General features: G+C 40.1%; 1 protein-coding gene across 1 annotated transcript in view; it reads left to right on the plus strand.

Annotated features, from left to right (window-relative positions):
• Nucleotides 1-23,473, plus strand: part of LOC149278692 (receptor-type tyrosine-protein phosphatase gamma-like) — a 176,319-nt gene that overhangs the window by 91,131 nt on the left and 61,715 nt on the right. The window contains exons 5-6 of the mRNA XM_089501835.1: nt 13,030-13,125; nt 20,746-20,812. Coding sequence (XP_089357961.1) covers nt 13,030-13,125; nt 20,746-20,812 — 163 coding nt within the window. The remainder of the gene's footprint in view (nt 1-13,029; nt 13,126-20,745; nt 20,813-23,473) is intronic.

A 23,473-nucleotide genomic window follows, 5' to 3' on the forward strand; every position in this document is an offset into this window, starting at 1 on the left:
TGCTGGGTATGAGGGTATCACAGGGTTCTACAGCTCTAAAAGCCCCAATAATGTATATAGAAACAGCAGGAAATGTTTTTTTTTAATTAAACAGGTTAAATAAACCCCCCACTCCCAGCATTAGGGCCCAAAGCCTCATAAAACATTTGTGTGAAGCCACTCCCCCCAACCACACCCCCAAATGCCCTTCTTTGGTCGTTTGGAATGTTGTATGAACTTGTGCAAAAATCTGCTCCTCCTGGGCGTGTTCTATGGATCCCTGTAATCAGCTGACCACAGGGAAAAAATAAATAAAACTGTCCCTTTATAAGATGGCATCCATACAGACTGCTCTAATGTTTTAAAATCATACATATACATTTTTTAAATCATTTATAATGTAAAAAAGAAAAAATATAGCAAAGCTCTATAATAGTGTTTTTTCCTAAAGATTTAAATTCTCACAATTCACTATTGACACTTTAACTTTTAGTAGGCTTATCATGCGGCGGATAAGACTTAGAACGGCCTGTTCCCATGAAGATGAGTCATCCGTGTTTTGTTGCATTCAATGTCAACGGCTAAGAAGGGACTGGAAATTAGCTGGCAGGATAGTGTACATGGTGGAGCTGTAAACGGCTCAGAGAATTAATGGCCCAGAGCCGGTGAGGCTACCGAGTGCAGAAACTTTGTATCATGTAGGTCAAGAACAACCACGATGTAAATCACGCCGCGTACATACTTCGCCGCGGACACTCTATTTTATGAAAACGTTTTAAACTTCTAGACTGACAAGATCAACGACCGGCTCGTCATTATTCAGATTGCTTCAGGTCCCCTTTTTCACGATACGCCGTCTGGGTTCATGGACAAGATGTCTCTCTCTGGTTAGTCCGTCGTGACGTTGGGGGTTTGCTCTTTATGAAGATGTTTTTATTGGAAAAATATCACAACATTTCCAGGGAGCTTTTCTGCCGAATCGACTGAATAAGACGTAAAATGTAACTTTGAAGAATCATTCCGGTTACCTCTAAGCCCCCAATTCCTGCCCTCCAAATACTTGTTTTTGATAATGTAATAACTGATTTTGCCTCAGGGGGCATCAGAGGAGGGAACTGATTGGTTGAATTGCTTTGTTACCATATCAGCAGAAAAAAAATAGGTCTATGGTCTGATCGGGAGTAAGAAACCTAGAATCTGCTTTCAGAGCCACCGAGCCATGATGATCATAAAAGGTCATGAAAGATCAAAGGGTTAAAGTTCAGCTAAATTCCAGTAATTGCTGCGCGGTTGGACATTTTCTTGTTAATAAATGTTGTTTACGTTTGGTCTTCAGACGTACGAAGGCCTCGGCGTTACCCGTTTGTCCTCGCGAAGCGTCTTCTCCTTTTAACCTCGCCCGACGGAAAATAAGTAGAAGATTCATTTGTTTGAAGTTTAACAAAGTTTGAGCCTTAAACTTTAAATCAATGACTTAAAAGTTAAAACTAAAAACAAAGTGAATTCTAGAAAATGGTGTAAAAAAAAAAGAGTGTTCTTTGAAATCGAAAAATTCTGTGTTTGCCGGAATGTTCTTAGAGGATCTAAGGATGGGCTATAAGGAAGGCGAGGGCTGCGTCGTTATGTTATTGCTTGAAAACCAAAGACAAGGATACTGAATATAAACGACAAAAATCAAGGATACCTTTTTGGTTCTAAAGCTCCAGGACCTGGAATTCCTATCGGCCGACGCTTTCAATTTATATGTTAATTTGATTATTATTTTTTTTTTAATAATCCGTTGTGCCGAGAAAATGAATTATTTTTTTTTCCCAAATTATGGATTTTACAGAATATTCCCGCAGAGGTATAAAGTACTAGATAATTGGAGTCATCGCTTTTAGGGAATTTTATCCAAATCTAGTGGGAGATTTTAGGGAGGTTTCAGGCTGAAACCCTTAACGTAGGACGTTAGGATGAGCCCATTGTAAACAAAACTGGGTAACTTGTTAAAGGTAGTCATTTTTAGCATAATTGTCAGTATTTTGCATGAAAGTCACGTAAATGTTAGAGTCTTTCCAAATAGAAACTTAGATCCTGCCCAAACCCTTTCCAAAAATAATTATTCGATCTTGCAATCTCGTTTAGAACTTTTGTTGGGAACACATAATTGTCATGTGACACAAAAAGCAGCCACTGATTGGCTGTTGCCATAGGCACTGAAATGTATTTATGTAATTAAACTTTAAAAGGAAATCATAAAATGACAGATCTGCTAGAGAGAGACGCTAATAATTCATTTCAGAGGAAGAGCACCTTGTAAGTAACAAGATCACTAAAACCCGTTTTGGAATGAAGGTAAAACACAGAGCTTTCCAAAATTAAGGGAAAATTCTCAGGATAAACTATTACTGTAATATTAAGCCACGGGTAATTAATTATAGTCTTTCTTGATTGATGTTACGGACTATAATGTGGATTTTCAAAGCTGGCAGCAAATTCCAAGACAATAAATTAGAATGAAATAGAATTAGCGTAGTTATTACTTGTCAAAGGATTGGTTGAAGCAATTAAAGGTGTCTTGGATTGTCTTGTAACTGAACTAGAAGCAGAAACGGAGAGCTGGTATTGAAGGTGCACTCTGCTTTTCCACCGGTGCCCCCAGATGGACGCTTTTGTACTGGTGCCACAAGCAAGATGGCGGCCTGCTATACTGTGCCACCGGAGGCCAGTCCTAGTGGAATGAAACAGAATCCCCATTACGGATTGAATAAGTTCTTTGTGGGGAAATGTTCCAAGTCCTTTAGAGCTGTAAATGATCCAAATTCATTTTCACACGGAGACACAGATGAGGCAGATGGTGAAGCCCAGGCTACTAATAGTGGATCATCAGTCATTGACCATCTCAACCTTCTCATTGAATGATAACTTGAGGAAGAACTATGCACTAAACCTGGGGGTGGCAAATGAGCTTGAGCTGACTATTTCCTCTGCCTCTGACTTCACTTTGCTTTATGAGGAACCAACCTCAATGAAATCTCCTAATGAGGAGAGGATTCTCGTTGATTTAATTATACATTACACCGGGTCGTATTGTTGCAATTCGCAGCATGCAAAGTGAATGTGGGGCACTGCTTCTCTTTGGCTCTTGACTTTTTCACCCTGGGAAAATCTAGGTTTCATAAAATAATTCCTTCGTCCTCTGGAACCCGTCTTTTAATTGCGTGCTTCATTCTGAATGAACATGAAATGAATTGGAGCAAAACGGTCCCCGACGCATGCCGACTGGCGCCCTTGGGGTTTACTATCTGATGGTTTAAAGCGCAAATTCTCACCTAATTTCTTCTCTGCCGCATCATTCTCGAGTTCACGTTCTCGAGTGACTCGTAGATTCACAAGGAGGATTTATTTTTTAATTGGAAGTGGGTAGTTTGGGCAGATCCCTTTTTTTTAGATGCTGTTGGGATTCATTTCTCATCATTCTCGGCCAGCTAGAGGGTAATGACATTGAAACTCAAAAGCATGGGCACTACAACATTGTAACAAGTTTATAGTCTGGGTCATTCTGTAATTCGACTATAAATGATACATTGGATACAAATTCAATTATCTTCAGATTGTTGAGTTACAAATTGGGGGGGAAAAAAACACAAGATCAATGGAAAAAAGAAGAATAGAAAATCAAGGTTAATGCAACTCAGAAGCATGTGATTCATAATTATACAATAGCTATTTAATTAAAAAGCAATGAATTGTTATATTAATGGTTTTCGTTAATGGCCAAAAATATTATGAAATTCCGCTGTGCTCTATGGGGCGATGTTTGACTTCTGCGTCACCTCACTAATTAATTTATTTCCCACCCACTGACTTTGCTGAAAGGAACAAGTCACATTGGAGTTTTCTTCCAGGAGCAGAAAGTTCCTGGCTGGTAGTTGAGGTTGTTTTTAAGGGGAATTGAAGGTTTATCTATAGCCGCGAAACGCGTTGGAAGCTGGGGACAGATATTCTCTCCAAAGATAGGAGACGCGTCAGAGCAGTTACTATGTAGCTCTAGGTAATAGAGTAGAATTTTGTGTTCACTTTGTACGCCGTCTATGGATTTTGGGCACAAGCCAAGGCTTTTAACCTGAAGGTAACCACTAGGCCGTTTACTCCCCGCGTAACAATAAATAAGTTTCCCCACCAGCATATAGAAACCTTAAATCCGAATATCTTTTTCATGTGTGTATCATGTATGTGTTAAGCCGATCTCGTATGTATTTATCGGGGGACAGAACCTCTTTAACCCTTCGCCTGCCCGCGACCCACTCTCATATTCTTGTTACCGAACTCCCGACTTCACTGGCGAACGTCCCCGGGATCTGATTGCGGAGATGGACCAGATTTGCATGTTTTAATAAACCTGGTTCCCTTAACAAGTTTCCGAATGTTTTATTCATCGCAAATTACCTCATTCAGTGCTCCTTGTAATTCCAGGATTTCCAAATTCCACGTTCCTCGGTTGCGCATGCATAATTAATTCTGTTTTCATTATGATAGCAGAAATAAATTTTTTGTATTAAATCCGAAAATTCTAATTTTCTAATGAGTTATACATGAGAACCAATTGTTTCCCATAATAAAATATATTTTAATTTGTTAGTGTACATTTTTTTAGGTACTTGTCTTGCTTTCTTATAAAAAAAAATAAGAAAAAATTTTACATTACACGAAATCAAATTTATTTTAATAATATTTCCTAGTTACAATTAAAGACTTCATAATGCTTCATAAATTTAATATTAAATATATCTGTGGGGCATGGGTTTATCTGCCTGTATTAATTTCCCAATTGAGTCATATTTTTATTTCTTAAACACAAAATGTTTTAAATTATTTCAAATTATAAAGCATAAAAAATCTAAAAATAAGAAAAAAAAATTGAAATCCAATCAATGCGCCAATGTTCTGAATCTCATAGTCTGAAGTCATCTGGGGTTCTCATTTTCCCATCTATCACATTAATCAATGAAATAATAACACTTTCAGCCAACTGCCAAAATACTTCGAAATAAGCTAATTTAAAAATTATGAAATAAGGTTGTTCACATCGAAATTATCGGGCAGACAATATAAGTCTGCGGCAAATTCCATTTTACACGGCTGTATGGTGACCGTAAGGGATTTAAAACATCCAAAGAACAGGTCACCTTCTCAAATGGTTGTACGATTTTGTAATATGTATCAAGAAATGGAGAGAACATGGAATTTTCACAATGTGGTTTGGGTTGGTTTTATCTGATCGAGGCATTCCTTTAAGCCATCTGCTGTGGACTGACTCTCATGGTGCCCACTGAGCCAAAGACCTGGTCATCTTGATCTTCATGGTCCAAGCTGCTGGAGAAGCTTACAATGGCCACCTGCCAAGAGACATTGTTTGCTTATTCTGTCCAATCCCTCTTCAGGACCCAAATCCCGCTCTCCTCCCCTGATGCCCCTCACTCCTTCCCTGAAGCCCCTCTTTTCTAGGAGCTGGGAATATTTGCTGGATATAAGGATATCGCAGGGTTCTACAGCCCTAAAAGCCCCAATAATGTGTATCGAAACAGCAGGGAACGGCTTTATAAATTAAACGGGGTAAATAAACCCCATTATTCTTCTTCTAAATGCCCCACTGGGTTACACAGATAGCTACCAACAGGTCAATGCATTTGTAGTGTGTTTCTTTTTAGCTTTTCTGGTAAGAATTTTTGAGATGTTTCCCTTAATTAAGAGAACATTCAGTAGATATGCCAATTCTTCATAAGGTATATACATGCAATCAGTTGGAACAAAGCGTTGACATCTAGTCCAAGCTTAGCTAGACCACGGAGCCAAACAAATCAATTAATTTCTAAAACCCGCTCTTCCCCCCACGCCATGGCGAGCTGTCACGTCACTGTCTGCTCCTGGCAGCCTCCCACGTGAAATCATAATTTTCCACTGATTTCCAGCTCTGGACCCATACACTCTGTTTATTAAAAATGTATTAATCTGGACTGTCAGGGGATGGAAACTCGCGAGCAGTACTCATTTGCAAGCTAAAGAGTTTAGCGATAGACCTGATTAAAAATGAAAAGCGTTAAGGACCTTTAAACCTCGCCCCCTCTCCGAGATTAGATACACAAGCGACAAAGGAAAAGCCTAAAATGGGAAATTCTGTTTGTTGTGAAAATCAAGATACCGGAGCGTCAGCCGCTGCCAATGGCCAAGTCAATAGGAGCCGATATTTATGTAAAACACGGACCAGTCAGGATCTTCCAAGTGTCCTGCGATCACCAAGACAGTCCCGCTTTAGGATCATGGATCGTAGAATGCTGGATGTATACATCAATATTCCTCAGCCCTGTATACATCGATAACACCCAGTGCTGTATGCAGTAATAACCCCTCAGCGCTGTATACATCAATAACGCTGTATGCAGTAATGACCTGGTTTTATCTCATTTTGTCACCACAAACATCCTTTATCTGCAGACCTGGAGGCCGCCATTGTTGTCAGTCATGTGATATTTGGGGGGGGGGGGACTTTCCCGGCTGAAACACCACACTGAGCTGATCCTTTATGGCAATGCTAATGAAGTCCGACCAAATCATTCCATTGTTTCCCACGGGCAGATTAAGGCCAGAGCGAGAACTCATACAAATGGGTAATATACAGCTGCCTGAAATTATTATATAATGGGGGAAAAACTGGGTTAAAAAAGAAAACATGGCAATTATAATAATAATAATAATAATAATATAAAATATATATTTTATCCAACTTCCATGAAGAGCCCTTTTTTAAAGTCATTCTACATCAGTTGGACTTTGTGCCAGAATTCTAAACTCTTAACAAGAAAGCCAGATCTTCTTTTTTTTTTTCCCTTCTTTTCACGGCATAAAAATGCTGAAGTCTTGTGCAGATGGAGGCCGGCTGCAGATAATGAGCTGGTTTGTGTATTTCTTTAGCAGATGCGTCTGATTCCTGTATGAAGGTGCTGCGAGCGGCAGCAAAGTATTTCAGCATTAAAAGGATTCTTTCTCCTAACCTCTTAACACGAGAACTGCGTAACTTTCCATTAAGTGCTAATGTGTGTTTCTTTAGCGTTTTCTCCCTAGGATCCCAGTGCGATGTTGAATGTATTATATGAGTAATACATTTTTATGTGACTTTGAAATTCTGCGTGACCCGGCTTTTAATATTTATCCTTGTGCAATATGGAACATCCTAATGTCTTACATGTACAAGCTGTAGAATGTTGCAGTCTACAATATCAGAGGCATATTACCGACGTGTGATTTTTATGGAGAACAGATAGGCCCCATTCGGCCCCCCGTCTAGTCGCCCGTTTCTCCTGCTGTAAAGACTCAAACCTTAATCAGTCGTTGGTCTCGTCTTAGATTCAGGAGCCGTACGTCTATCCCATGCGTGTTTAAATCCCCTCGCTGTATGTAACATAACCCTCTGGGTTTTGTCTGGAGACTCCAGGTTGAAGTGCCGGTTCTCCGGGAAATGCTGGTCAGTCTCTGGGTCGCGGGAGCAGCATTAAGGCCCTCCCACTCCACGCCCATACAAATGTAGTTTAAGGCTTGACCTGCCCACATACACAGCTAGCTCCACCCCTCTTGAAGCCACTCCCCCAGAGAGGAAGCGCTCTGGTTGGCTGGGGATGAGGAACTCTTAAGTATGTGTATTATCCTCTACTACTTATGCTGGCAAGCTGTTTTACTTGTCTACCGCCTTATTAGTAAAGTAAAGCTGCTTGGTGTCTTTTTCAAAAATAAAGACTACAAAAATACCAAAAATACTGATAAAATAAAACTTTGCATCGAAAATATTCATAATTTAACTATGCATCAAACAGGGCTGACTCAACTCTCGGTGTTCAACCCTCCATAATGCAATGTGAAGCCAAGGATATGAAATATTGTGCAGACTCTCGGTTTAGTGAGTAAGTCCCTATCACACCTACAGCCACCTACAAAATTAACTTCTAAAGATGTCTCTGCCGGGATCCATATTTATATCGGTCTTTTCGAGCCAACAGCAAAGATTTTTTTGAGGCTGATCCGGCTGAATTCATTGTCCGCGCGTTGAGTCTGTTCTGTTGGAATCGCCTTTCGATGCTCGACGCAGACGTTCGCTTTACGCGGAATCTAATCATCTTTTATAAATGCAATCTCGCACCAAAGGAAATCAATGGCTTGTCAGATAAGCCGCTATGCTAAACCTGTTTGTTTTCTAATGCCTTCCCGTCTGCCTCGTACCCAGCTTTGTTAATATTCCAAAGGCAAAAGTTTGCGAGCTGTAATCTCGAGAGAAGACAAGCGTGACATCTGGTTCACACCTGTGGTTTTGTGGATAAGAGTGTATCTGTTCCATGTTTAATTCAAACCGGTCTGTGAAAAATGCATAGAATTACTGCGTAGAATTACATTTCCTCGGGTGCCCGGCTTTCAAGTACCAAAAAAAATATATATCTATACAGTGAAAATAATTTCAAGGGGCCGTACTCAAGGGCCATGAGCGTGTGTGTGAGTGCCGGGTCCTCTTTGAACTTAAAATACCAATGCATTCAAATTTGTACTCATTTCGTTATCCATGGGATAACATGGAGCCCCGGACTGTCATGGACTGTAATGTATATATTTTAAATGTAATTATACACCGCCGTTCAATAGTTTGGGGTCATTTAGACGTTTTCATGGAAAGCATTTCTAGGTTTAACATAATTGCAAAAGGGTTTTCTAACCATCAATGAGCCTTTTAAACGTAAACTTGGATCAGCGAACACAACGTGCCATTGGAACGCAGGAGGGATGGGAGGAACGCAGGAGGGATGGGAGGAACGCAGGAGGGATGGGAGGAACGCAGGAGGGATGGGAGGAACGCAGGAGGGATGGGAGGAACGCAGGAGGGATGGGAGGAACGCAGGATAGTCAAGATTTTCCGAGGCTGTCCCCATGCCTCCTTGTCGCGCTGCAAGTGTGGACTTGGACACATGCAATGTTGGGGGTTATGGGTGACCTTCTATCACACTTAGTGGTTTTGGTGAAGTCCTGGTGGCCGTGGAGTACTCTGGGAGTCAACATACAGAGGAAAGGGGGCTTCCATCGGTGAAAATCCCCATCTGGGCATTGACCTGAATAGAGGGTCCTTTAGGACTTGGCATAACATTTGGGTCGTAGAACACTGTGATACATTTAAATCCAGAAAACATTCCGAACTCCTGGAAAATGGGGACGTCATTGGGGAAAGAGTGGTGCGGGGATTAGTCTCCCAAAGAAGGACTGTCTTAACTATACTAAGACACTTGGAAGTTATGTATACCTGTGTCAGGAGAGATTCATCTGACTCCCTTTAACGCCAGACGTTATTTTCATCCTCGGGTTATTTTTTGCTTTTAATTTCCCAGTATCTTGGAATTATTCCGGTTATGTTGTTGATTAATCTGCCTCTGTTGTGAAATACAATTTCAAATCTGCCTTTTTTTTTCTCATCGATTTTTATTTTTTTAATTCTATGCTAATAGCCCTAAAATGACTTTCAATCTTTAAACATCAAACTAATAAATTGGAAATACAGAGAGAACGTATTACCCGGTTTAAATAAAATAATACGGCAGCTGTTTATAATGGCTGAGAACCTCTCTGTGCGCATGTTGGTTTCAAATGATTTAGAGAATTTCTGTCCGCGTTTAGAGTTTTGCAATCTTTGTTGTCTTGGAAATTCTATTAAATTTATATTTCCATTTATCCAAAATGATGTACCAGACTTCATTTCATGGTAAATCATATGGCTGTTAGCCTCAGAACAAAGCAATTTCTTAGGTTCTATATTACAAATCTCAACGGTCAACTGGTTATTTTCATATAATGGTCGATACAAGCGAGGGTAATAATAGGCTGTTTAAAGAAAACCCGACCTCTGCGATGTTCTTCAGCGTTCCTTCTACCAAAACGTTCAAGAGTCTGCTTGAATGGTAAATCCCGTATTGTGGTTTTCTTACCGTCAATTTATTTATAGTGGATTTCGGATTATGATTCTGTTTAGTTGTTTGTTTATACAATTGTCAAAACCTATGGTTTCCACCAAAAATGTAGTTTATATACCAGACTGGTCCTACTCGAGCCTTACTCAGTCGTTGGTCTCGTCTTAGATTCAGGAGCCGTATGTGCATCCCATGCATGCTTAAATTCCCTCATTATACTAACCTCTACCACGTAGGCTGCTCCACTTATCTACCTCCCTCCCAGTAAAACTTCCTCCCATTCCATCTAAGTATCTGACTCTCTAGTTTTAGATTCTGGCCATACCTTCTCTCTCTCGCTCTCTCTCGCTCTCTCTCTCTCTTTCTCTCTCTCTTCTCTCCCATCCCTTCTCTCCCATCCCTTATCTCCCATTGCTTTGCTCTTCTCTCCCATCAATTCTCTCTTCTCTCCCATCGCTTTTCTCTCTCTCTCTCTCCCCCTTCTCTCCCATCCCCTCTCTCTCTCTCTCTCTCTCTCTCTCTCTCTCTCTCTCTCTCCCCCTTCTGGAGTCTTTCTGGGGAAAGAATCTCCTGAACTCAATACTGCATACACCTTCAGAGCTCTCACTTGAAAAATATTGAAATACTCATTATTTAAATCCCCAAATAGTTAATTTTATACAGTTCTGTTCCCATTTCACTTTTGTAAAGGTGAAATCGGCCAATGTTGCTCTTTTGACCCACAAGCACAACGTCGGTTATTGGCCTTCTAAAGATGGTTAACGTGTCCTTCTCTTGAAATATGTTATTGAAATGAATTGCTTTGTAAAAATTGTAAATAAAAAGACTTCCAAACTCCGCGGATTGCATTAGACCAAATGAAACCACTAAACTGCAATAATATATCTTTTATTTATGCAGCGTTAATGGTTGGCTGCTTCGTGAACGGAATGTCAGAGGCTTCGTTTTTGTTAATAAATGACACCCTTTAAATGTGACAAATTATGTTTAGTTGTATATCTTTGATGTGCTGGATCCGTACGCTTCTGTTTTTAGTTCAGATAAATCAAAACGCATTATCTAATCCATATAACTGAAACTTATCGCGGTGGAACCCACGATGTTATAAATTATATTCTTAATAGGTAGAAGGGAGTCGGATCGCAACGGAAAAATGCACAGAAAAGTCAACATATCTTCATTTACATGCAATAAAATGTTTATTTTTTTTATATATTATTTTATCCCAGATACTTGTGATCTACTAATGGGCAAGTGTACTTTCCAAAGGTCACTCGCACAGATACTAAGCATGGGTTAAATCGGTGAGTCTTTAAAATAAACAGTTTTCATGTATAAGACACAATCTTATGTATATACCATGAGAGCAGATGTCCTATCTTATTGTCCTCAGGATCTTCATGATCTTTCCTCCTCGTTAGGTTATCTCCCCTATTGCTAAGTTGCTGATTGTTGTTGTTTGGTTCAGGCAGCCTTTGTACGGATAGAGGGAGCAGGAGGGAGAGAACTTTTAGTCAAAACATAGATGCAAAATAATTAGCTCTTAAGGAACCCATACCTCTCAAGTGCCCTGGCTTTAGCAGGACGGTCACAAGTATTGGGCATTGTAACATGTAGCTGCCCCACTTTTGGGGGCAGTGAATACCATGGCTGTTAGAGAGATCATCCAATCTCCCCGGACCAGCCCAGGGAGCTGTGAAATCAATGAAGACCTCTGTGTCATTGGAGCTCCAACATGGCCACCACCCAACGCTCTTCAGCCCAATGCCTCGAGGTGGCTCTTTGGGTATGGCGCTCTCCTGAGACCAGTTACAGCCCTCCCCACCTCTAGCCACACATACCCCGAACACAGGTGCTGAAAGTCTTTTTTTTCCACTGGCTTTTGCCAAATAGTATAGATTGTGGCTACCCTGTTCCGCATAAAAGTGGTTAAACGTTTCTTGTTACTGTTTGTGTTTCATTCTCTCTGAAATCCGTGTCCCCGTTAAACTTCGTAATCTGCCCGTTTTTAGGCTGCTGATTTGAAAGAGAGCGGTAGCAGTAAAATTCTGACTAAAATGACTGCATTTATCTCTGAGTGTGGGTCGTTCGTTGCTATCACTGTGCTCTGATACATTGTAAACTACATCTCTGCGTTGAAGTTTAATAGAGCTGCATTGTTCTTGGATCTCTTTGTTCCGGAGCAATTTTCCATGCGCGTGACGCCTTCTTTGCAACTGCTCTTGATTGCGCTTGATGCCATTGTCAAACGTTTCCACCTAGCAGCTCTCAGCTCTGATACTGAGCTAATCAGATTGTTTGTGATGTTTTGTAAAACAGGTGTGATGATGATGATGACGATGATAAAATGCAGTCGTGGGAACCGATGTTCGCATTTAATGCAAACTATTCATCTCGTACACTTAAGTTATTGTTTCTGTCTTTATTCCAAAAATAAAGATACACAGTTTGAAGTTTCATCTGAAATGATTCCGGTGGTTGGTCTAAAAGCAGTTTGGAAATGCTATTGAAGTTGAAAATGTACTCTTTATATGTTAAAATATAACATTTGTTTTTGGTTCATATTGTAACCACACGTTGTCACGAAGGCTCATGGAGACCAAGCTTCGGTCTTTGAGCATCATAATACTGGGAGAGTTTTAATATTTTTCTAAGTATCACGCAAGTTAAAAATTAAAGGACTGTCCCTGCAAGAGTGATTTGGTCAACATTTTTGTTTTATATGTCAATAGTCTTTGGACCACTGTCCCTAAATGTCTTTGGATACCAACCTCCTACCTCCCTAAGGATGGACACTTTGGGGTCTAGCCTTGTCTAGCAAGGACTCCGTGTAGGTCTTAGACCACATAAGATTTCCAGCCATTGTTTAGTCCTCCTTGCCACCCCTTTTGTTGATTGTTTAATGTTGCATTGTCACATTATGAAAACCTGAGTTCGGAGGGACGCGGGTCTCGAGGTTGAGGAATAAGCTCAGAAGAGGATACATGTCTTGTTCGTACTGCACTCATTTTTAAAGCCAGTTTCTTAGCGCAAGGGTCAACCAATAATTATTATTGTTTTATTTAAATTGCAGATGCAGATATACTTCTACAATCCTGATGACTTTGACAGTTTTGGAACAGCTATTTCGGAGAAGAGGTTGATAGCGGCGATGTCGGTCTTCTTCCAGGTAAAGGACGTATGTCTGATACACATCATGGAACCTTGACGAAACCTGTAATAAGATGATTCTATTAGCACGCTACCTCTTGTCAGCATTTTTGTGGCTAAAAATCCCACCCCCTAGTTGTGCATTTTTTTTTTTTAGTATTCCTGGTCAAACATGCCGTATTCTAACCCTTCCACTACAGAAGACCTAAAACAACCGGTCTTTTTTGTTTTAATTTTAATTTTGTTTTTGAGTTCTGTTTTCTCACGTTCCTCTAACTGACAAAAACAATAATGGGAAATGTCTGTGTTACTGGCGTTGTGTGCATGTAGAACCTGGGCTTCTCTCCAAATTGTGCTAAAATACTAGCCGTGAGTTGACAATAGTCCTCTCGGGACGGCTGACCGGGCAGAGTCTGTTTACTGCAGAGCTGCGTGTGACATCTTTTATCTGCAACGGGCTCTGCGGTTCACAGAACGGATCTGCTCGTTTCATTAAGGGGAAGACTCGTTTTATCTTTAGTAACCTTTTAGAATAAATTTCAATATAATTTAGGTTATTTTTTTTATTTTTTTTAATCCAGCATAACAAAATACATGTGTTAAATTTGGGTGTTGTAAAAATTTAGTTTGCACACAATGCACTTTTTTTCTTTTCTTAAGAGGGTTATATAAGGTATTCGTGGATGGGGAATATAAGTGTATTTGGCTTGGAGACGGTAAAGCTGCATAACAAAAATGGCATACATTTTTTTTTTTTATTTCTTTTTTTTTTTTTACACACATTTTAATTGTTTGTATGGCAATATTGATTGATTAAAGTGCAAAAAAGGGTCATATAGCACCTGAGAGGTTATGGCCATATTTAGAGTGGCCGTGGATTGGGTTGGGAAATTATGCACAATTTTTTTTTAAATTAATTTATTATATAGAAACTAATCTGTTGTAGCTAATCTTCTGTTTGAGAAAGAGAAGTCTCGTGGGGAAACTGTGTTCTTTTTACGTATTTGGCTGCATTTAATGCTAAAGATAGATCCGGCAAACTGGGGAAGCCATGTAGTGTTACACTAGTAACTTGTGACTTGCATTAAAATCAAACAGGAAGTAAGGTGTTCAAAACAAAATGGCCTCCCCCAGTGAACACTGATACCAGCACACTAGTTAGTGAAAGGAATGTTGGCATATTTATCACACCATGACCCTTTTTGATAGGCTGGTGTTCCATTTAATGAATAAGAATCTGCTTTCTATAAATTGTAGAAAATATCATATTTCCAATTTTTGTTAGATTTTTTTTTTTGTATATCTGGGTTTTACGAGTTCAACCCCAGTATCATTGTATTAAATTTTGTGCTCGTTGCTGTTTTATGTAAAGGCGTAATTATTACTAAATGGTGTCACTGAGGAGATTCTAAACAGAAAAAAAAATGTCTACCTATTAAAAAAAAGTGACATTAATGACAAAGTCAAATTATCTGCAGCGGAGGACCTGCGTTCAGATTTAATAACAGATGCTTCCTGTGAGCATTACGAAAATAAATTTGTTAAGCAAGCTTAGATACCCGATACATTAAAATTATTGTAGCCGTTCACAGCGCTCGCTCTGCCTCCGAACCTTTGTGCTTTTGGAGGGAAAAAAAGATGATGAGACTACCTGCTGATTGTAATTATCGAAAGAAAAGAGCAAATTATTCTGTTATTCCCAAAATGTAAGAGCTCTTAATTTATTGGCATTTTGTAAATGATCCAGCCTTTGTGCTGGGTAGACCAGAGCACTTCATAAGACCAGTACCCAATCAGCGCATAGCGTGCTGAGGTCTTTTGAATTATCGCTAAGATTCTATCATGATGTTAAGGGTTCGCATTGATATTATTGAATATTAAACATATGCGCATTTAATATCCTGATATAAAATAGTTATACGGGTGTCAGATATCTGATGTGGAGTTTTTATGATTGTGTTGTATTTGTGAAGGACACTGAGATTGCTGAGATTGGATGAAGGTCTTTATGTTCTTGTGGTTGTCTTACAAATCTAAAACCCAGTGACGTATCTTGGCCTAGGCCGACTAAGTGTAGGGCGGCAGGTCCAGGGGGGGCTCTTGGGCCATCAAGACACTTGGTGTCCCCCTGCACAATGGGCACAGCCTCCATAGGCTTACACGCACCTTCAAGACATTGGGCACCAGAATATGACGTCATATCCCAGCTCTCCTGTGTCTTTAAGGCACACGTCGCCTTTGAATGCTTTGAGGATGCCGACAACGGATGGGGGGAGGCTGGCGGTGCCTCTGGGTTGGACCAACGGCAACTCCAAAAGTAAATACACCACTGTTTACCCCACTCCTGAAATATCCAAAAAACATATACACATACAGAATATATAGAGAAAAACATTGGTGTTCCAGAATGCTGTCTTCAAGTTCTAAACTTACCGCGTTTCATTCCAGGAATGATTGTTTGTATGACCAGTCTTTGAACCGGTCGATTTTTTTTCTTCTCTCGTTCCACCCTATATGCTACCGGGCTAGATATTTACTAACGCAATTAAATTATACAACTTGCAAATTTAATAAGACCAGTGAGTTCAAAGGCAGTCACTGCTACTTGGCAATAAACCCCCAGCTGAACGTTGGTGTGTTCCAATTAGTTTGAACATTCTGAGTTGTTTCTGGAGTTCTCTATACGTCTCCAGGAAGAAAAGAGGAGCAGACACCATAAACCTCTATAGGGAATATGCAGAAAACATTCAAGGGTGTTTCAAACCACATTCCTGCCTTAACAACCTCCAGATGGGCTTAAAATGAACCTTGGTGAAGTTCAATTGGCTTTTATTCTAAGTAAGGCTGTGAAGCTCTAATTCACAAAAAGGACTAATTAGAAAACATAAGAAGTGCTTTTAAAAAAAAAAAAGGTTTAGAGAAAGGATTAATCTAAAGGTTATGTTCCACCTATACTGCTGAATTTAACACATAATACCCAAATACAGCATTAGAAGCATCGCCCCCGTTACTGATGAATGCCCATCCCTTCCCAGAAATAATTTTTCTCATTCATTCACTCTTTTTTTTTTTTTTTGCTTTATTTATATTATTGATGACAACACCGAATTGTCCCGTGACACAAAAGCAGGCAAAAGATAGGAAATAGAAAATGGTTCACGTGCTTAACATGCTTGTGTAAGCAAACGGCACTTTGTTGGTCGATACTAAAAGAAAATAGAGGTTGAGTCAAAAAGAAGTGAGAAATGAATGTGGGGTGCGCCGAGGCGGGTGCACGGTCCTGGGAGGCGGTAATGCGTTTTGAGCAAGTGTTGAAGTGTTGAATGAATGGTGTTAGCGTGTGTTAATGTGTGTGAAGTTAGCATGTGTTACTGTATGATATTAGAGTATGTGTCAGTATTTAGGGTTAGAGTGCATTAGCATATGGTGTTAGCGTGAGAGTCAGTGTATGGTGTAAGCGTGAGTGTCAGTGTATGGTGTTAGAGTCTAGGGTTAATAATACAAAGGAGAGGATGGAGATTGCACTTTTACTTTAAAATCCCCTCCTTTCGCAGGCAGATACGGATAAAAGGGCACAGAGCTGTTTTAAATTATAAAAAAAAGGCAATCTCGGAAGCTGCATTATATTGTCAGATTACCGAGAGCGCCCAGAACATACTAAACCATCTCTTAGCGGCGTGTCACTTGTTATCCGATAATACATTAGAGCACTTTGCTATCCGTGTAGGTAGGTAAGGTTATGCTTCCTGGCAGAATGAAGGCAATCATTCCCACGTAGCCACGTACATGCGCCAGATTTGGATTTGGAGGTGATTCTGCAGTTCGTTATAAAGTCACAATGACAAGTACAGGAGCTTTATCCACCGGTCCCGCGCTGTGAAATCTGACACGGCTGCGACAGAGACTAATTTTTACCAGCTTTGGTGAATACTGATGATGATGATCTGTCCTAACGCCGCGTCGGAACGCATATCACAGCACGTGGAGACGCTTCAATTCTTGTAGAAAAGCCCAGAATGGTCCTGATATTTTTGTAACAAAAAATATATTTTTTAAGCGTCTGATTTTTGCATTTTGCTAGCAATCGGTGGAGAGCGGCGGCTTCACGAAGCGCTTATATCCCTGCCGGCTTATCTGGTGTCGGCAACCGAACGTTTCAAAGAACCGCCGTGGCATCTGTTACTAGCAGCGAGCGGCTTTCGTGTGCCGGGAAAGCGGATAATAAAAGGTGAATTGATAAAAAGTATATTACAGAACCGCAGCCTCTGCCGGTGGATACGTTCAGCAGATGAAGGTCTGAGCTCCTCTCTCGCAGAGACGGGCCGCGTTCGGGGGCCGTAGACGTCGGCAGGATCGCGTTCTCATTTTCTGCGCGTAATGGAAAACACTTCGTTCCAATTCCGACCCGTTTCCAATCACTTTTATGACATAAGAAAAGAAATAATAACGCAGATAGCAAGCGGCGTCAGATTGCGAAAGAAAGCTAAATGCCGCACGGGGGGGGGGTTCGAGTTCTCTTTTAAATGTCTTGATGAAAATCCATATTGCGTGAGAGCTCTGGGAATTTTAACAGAAGAGGTCGGTGTCGAGTTGAAACGTCTCGTAATAACATACAAGCGTTTTCATCTCCCCGTTATTATGTGCGACGCTCGCTTGACAGAGAGCTCTCGGCCCCGAGACTGGATCTGTTTATGAAAGCCATCTCCGTCGGTCTCTGGAACAGTTTGACGTGTTCTCCCCCTTTATTAAATCGTTTGTTTAAGAGGACCGTCCTCAGCCTGATACTGGTTCCTATCAGGCTTCTTTCCGTACCGATATGGGATTGTGTTGAACCCATAATGGTTCCAGTACAGGTGTGAGAGAAACGCCACCTTCCTGCTCTCCAATAGGGCCGTTTCTGACAACGATCGGAACTTGGGAAAATTAGCAATCGATAATAATTACTGTTTTATTACCTTTTTTTCTTAACGCAGTCAGATTGCTCCAAAAGCCACAATCCTCTTACAAATCTCATTGGCTAAAAGTAAGCTAAAGGACAATTTTCTTTTCTAACGCCACAGGGCCGCCAACGCGTTTCCCACCGTACGATAGCGAGGTTCCTTTCTCCGGGTGTCATGTACTGATGAAATAACCGTTTTGTAGCACACATCTCCCGGCCTTATGATACAATTAACAGCCTTTGGCTTTGTACACCTGTCATTGTTCTTTAATATTTGATGTTCAGTCATCTCTAGTTACTCAGCACCTAGCGCCCGAAGTCAAATTAGATCAACGTCTCGGAGTTCACTAAAGTTCTTTCTTCTTTATGGTTTCCAGTCTCGAAATTTCTTAAACAATGATTATTTATTTTGTTGTTTCTCAACCTTTTCTTCAACCCGTTCTGAAGGTAGACAAGCGAGTCAGGGGGCATTAACTCTACTTAAAGACTGTTCCATGGAATGCGTAGAGTCTACGGCCGAAACGGTCAAGACGGTTCCTAATGAGACATATACCGTGTTGGGCGCTTAAGCACCCTTTGATCCGACGCCAAGAACAACTTATGGAATCTTCTGCCCCGTTGACAAAAACGTATATTCTCTAAATTTGGCCTTCGCTTCTTTTTGATGGTGGCCACTGGGTCGTAACCTAGAGAGCCATTCTTGGCTGTCCTCGTGGATGTTCCTAATCTAATTTTTTTATGATAATTTGTTTTTGACTTTAATATATATAACAGTAATGATTAAAAAATAAAAATGTGTTCACCAGCCAGATGAGGCTCTAAAATACTTCAGTAGTTCACTTGGGTCTTTCACCTGATTGCACCTTCAGCTAAGTCATTTTTTTCCTGTAATTATCAATCAGCAATTTGTAAAAAATCGTCTTCATCAAACGTAACAGATGATTCATCCTTGGATAAATTCCTGCTGAAAAAATAAACCTCTTTAAGGAGGAAACTCATCTTTCTGATCATTAAACTCGATCTTGTCCTGGTTTTCCTCTACCCATAGAAACCCAGAACCTGCCGGCAGATCGGCCCACGGCGGCCCCCGTCTAGTCGCCCGTTTCTCCTGCTGTAAAGACTCAAACCTTAATCAGTCGTTGGTCTCGTCTTAGATTCAGGAGCCGTATGTCTATCCCGCGCATGTTTAATACCCTCGCTGTATTAACCTCTTCCACTCCTTATCACAATCTTGAATTAATTTTTATTTTTTTTAGAAAATCCTAAATTTTTCTCGCTTCTTTCTTTATTCGTGTCCAATCTAACCGGACGTTTACAGCATCAGAAATACAGGCAAATCCATGGTATTACCTTCATCACAGGAGGACCGTTTAAGAAACAGTGGCCGTTTTCGTAAGACAGACTTCATTCTGATAAAATGTTACCCCCTAGTGGGTGATTTCTCTTTCTCAACGGTCATAAGGATTGAAAGATTCTGTGCACTGCTGCTTAAATAAGCAGACACCGTGCTCCGGGAAGAAATCATATTATTTTCTCAAAGGAGAATAAGTGGCCCGGTGCATTAAAATCGCTTTAAATAAAATTTCATTGTCCCTTTTTTGCTGTTTCGGAAGTGACACAGTCCGTCAATCAACTTTTTAACGTGCTTTTTACGCGACTGGTGGCTTGAAATTTTTTTGGCACATTTTTCTTTCTTTCTTTTTTTTTTTTTTTTTTTTAAGGCTCCATGCTGTTCTATTTTTTTGACCAGTTAAAAGGACCAGTTTAAAGTTAAAAAATGCATATAGCTTTTTTTAATATATTTTTACATCTTTCCCCCCCAATATTTATTCATAAGAAAGGTTCTCTTGACCCCTGATAGTATAGCCGTCATGTCACGCAGCACGATATGTATTCTTAAATAATGGTCCCTTTAACTACCCCCCCCAGCATTTCAGGAGTCCAAATGGGGGGCACACCTGTGTTGAGGGGTGTGACAAAAGTGGGTGGGGCAGAGGGTGTGGTCACATGCCCACCTTACCTTACAATGCAACCAGTGTTGGGAGGTATCTTATTGTAGTATGTAAAAAGTTACCCAATGGCGTTCCAAAACCAGATAAGAGTTAAGATTATAAATTCAGATAATACATTTAAAAAATTTTATTTCACAGGACACCAAGTTTCTTTAACGGTTTTGGTTTCATCCAAAATGAATTTGAAAAAATGGGCTACAGCGAAAGAATCATGAAATCTGAATATATAAAAAAAAAAAAAAAAATTGGAACATAATGTTTGAGATGCAGATCTCATATAAATTATTTATTGGGGTTTTCTTGATCCTGCGGCAGAGGAGGAAAGTGTTTATGAACTGCAAGTGCGGCCATGTCTGAATCACGCCTGGAGATGAACGTCTCGCAGGGTACATTAGTGTTAGCGGACGGACACTGCTGAGTCAGCAACGCGTTACAAAACTCCATAATGGAATATTCAGAGCGGAAGGCTTGAGTGTTAGAATGGAACTAAAGAGAAACGGAACCCGGCATGATTATCCTTTGTAGTGCTCTAGAACTTGACCATTGTTCTCCTGAATGTCATAACGATGGTTTTCCTCAATTTTCAGGTTAATTCATTTGTTTTACAAAACTAATCTGCAGAAATTTTCCTGGAATTTAGATTTTAGGATTCCATATACTAAACTTTTTTTTTTTTTTTTACTTGCAGGCAACGCAAAGGAACAACCCAGCTTTGGATCCCATCATTCATGGATTGAAAGGAGTGGTCCACCATGGTAAGCAACTAGGCATTAATTTCCCTTGTCCCAGACACCGCAAGGTAAGGGGAACGCTTAAGCCACCCGGGGGCAAAGTCCCTGCGCTGACTTCCGCTTCCAGAAGTGGACGTGACCTCCTCACCAAGAGCCTCAGATAAGGCTCTGGCAAGAAAGTATCCGTTGACACCATGATTTAGAGGTTAAGGATGCTGATGTGGCTTGGCTGCCTATGAACTACAATCCCCACTATGGAATGAGATTGGTAGGGTATTAGGTGGACAGCAACTGGTTTGAACTGGCAGGGAGTTGTGGGAGTTGTAGTCCACCAGGCATTAGTTAGCTACCTCTTAAATAATTTGTTGCAAAACCGTAGAGCCGGAGGATAAACTCGCCCATGAATTTTTCATTTAATCCTTTCTTGAAGGTATGGCGGCCATTATTTCATTAGTAAGGATCAAACCCATTTTTTACCTGGAAATGGATTTCTGCTAACAGTAAACATGTTTTTTTTTCCTTTTCAGTCACTGCCCTGGAATGAGTGCATTATAAATCATTCCAATTTACTATACATCATCTATATTAGCACAACAGCACAGTGCTGATGTTTCTCTTACGCTATTTATCTTCTGCGTGTTTTGAAAATCGTTCCTCTCAGAATATTTGTTCCTTCATAAATTATTTTGTCTTCATGTTTTGGAGATAATAATAAATCAAGTCCATCCATTTGCAAAAATCATTCCAAGTTTGCAGAACATTATTTGAATTGAAGCAAATTCTCAGCTACGACGTACGACGGCCCCTGGCATTGTCCAAAGTTAAACATTTTTAAAGAAGTGTTGGCTGAGAGCAATAGGTTTGGCATTAAGAATCATTTTCCAAAGTGGAACAAAAAAACAGATAAAGTATATTCGTTGCTTCTTTGTAATTTCAACCAAATTAGAGGGAGATAGTGAAGTATAATTATATATATATATTATATGTTATGTATAAATTGTTCAACTGGTCACCCAAAATGTAACCCCATTTGGGACCAATGACATACCAGGTAATGAAAAGATGTCCCTAGAGGATCAATGATGTATCTGGCACGTCATTGGTAAAAAAATTCAGGATTAATGACCCTAAGGGGTTAATTTGTATATGTAATTTTTTATTAATATTGAGTAGTTGGTGTAGTGGGAGTTAGTGTGGTATTAGTTAGATAAGGTTAAGGTTGGGTGACTTTTTGAAAGGAAAAGCAAATTAAAATAGTATAAAATGGATCAGAAATCCAATTAATGGAATCTCTTCATCGATGTGCATCACTCTTTATCACTCCCATCACTCCTGTGTTTCAATGGCCCTTTATCACTCCCATCACTCCTGGGTTCCAATGGCTCTTTATCACTCCCATCACTCCTGTGTTCCAATGGCTCTTTATCACTCCCATCACTCCTGTGTTCCAATGGCACGTTGTGTTCGCTGATCCAAGTTTAAGTTTAAAAGACTGATTGATGGTTAGAAAACCCTTTTGTAATTATGTTACAGCCATGAAAAAAAAATTTTGAACAGTAGAATGTATACCTGTAAAAGTATAAATGTATTATTTTGGTTTATTTTTTCAGAACAGAAAGAAATTGTATAATTCAGTGGGGGTTTTTTGTTCCCCCCCCCCCCAAAATGGAAATGATTGTTTAGTTTGTTTTCAACGCGGTGATTTCTTTTGTTTTAATAATTGTACTGACCGTCTGGTTAAAACTGCGGGACGGATGATCTGCTGGTTAAATGCCATCTGTGTTTTTCCGAACAAAAAAAAATAAAAAATAAAAATGTTTTCTTCTCTTTGCAAACCAAGAAGTTAACTTCTTAAATTTCAGCACAAGCAATCTGTTTGGTATTTTGACTGAAAAATCTAAAAAAGCCGTTGACACTTGGAGATTAAAACAAATCGCGGTTACGATTAATTGTTCTGCATCCGAGTCATTTAACATCGCAGCTGCGAGCGGCAATAAATCTACAGTGTTTGAAAAATAGGTATGAGACGTGGATAGAAGAAAATTTTCTGTTCCGATAACACGCCCGGAGCAGAGAACGGAGAAATCTCTGGTTAGCGCCTCGTATATTTATACACGGCAACGGATGCAACGATACATTGTTTCATTATTAATGAGATATGATTTATCGACCCTGCGAAAGACTTTAAACCATTTTTTTCTTAGATGCGGAAGAAAAATACTCGGGGAGCCCAGCTTGTTCCGATTGAAAAATAAATCGGTATTTAGTGGTCAAAACTTTTTTTGCCCCATACGTGCCACGGTGGTATGTTTTCGATGACGTACAATTTTAAAAAGGTAGCGCCTTTGCTAAATAAAATGTTTTTGGAACGTTGATAATTCTAGAGCTCTGTGGGTTTTGGGTTACCCAACTTTATGGCTTCCCAAAAGGCACGTTGTGGATGTCCAACTAAGTTTGAACTGTTATTAGTGACATAGAGCAGCAAGCCCAGTCCTCCCGTCACCAAATTTTGGGGCACATCGCCTTTTTGGGCAAATAGCCCCCCCCCCCCAGTGTCCCACTGGCCAATTGGCTGGTTACAGGAGAGGTCTTTGATTTCCCCAACTGGCGCGTTTGCACCATGGAGATTGTATTGAGCTGGCACAGCCGCCATATACTGCTTTAAAAAGTACTTGTTGCCTTTTA

This window comes from Sceloporus occidentalis, unplaced genomic scaffold (assembly GCF_023333645.1).
Source record: "Sceloporus occidentalis isolate IW3139 unplaced genomic scaffold, rSceOcc1.0.p SCAF_183, whole genome shotgun sequence".
Classification (NCBI taxonomy): Eukaryota; Metazoa; Chordata; class Lepidosauria; order Squamata; family Phrynosomatidae; genus Sceloporus; species Sceloporus occidentalis.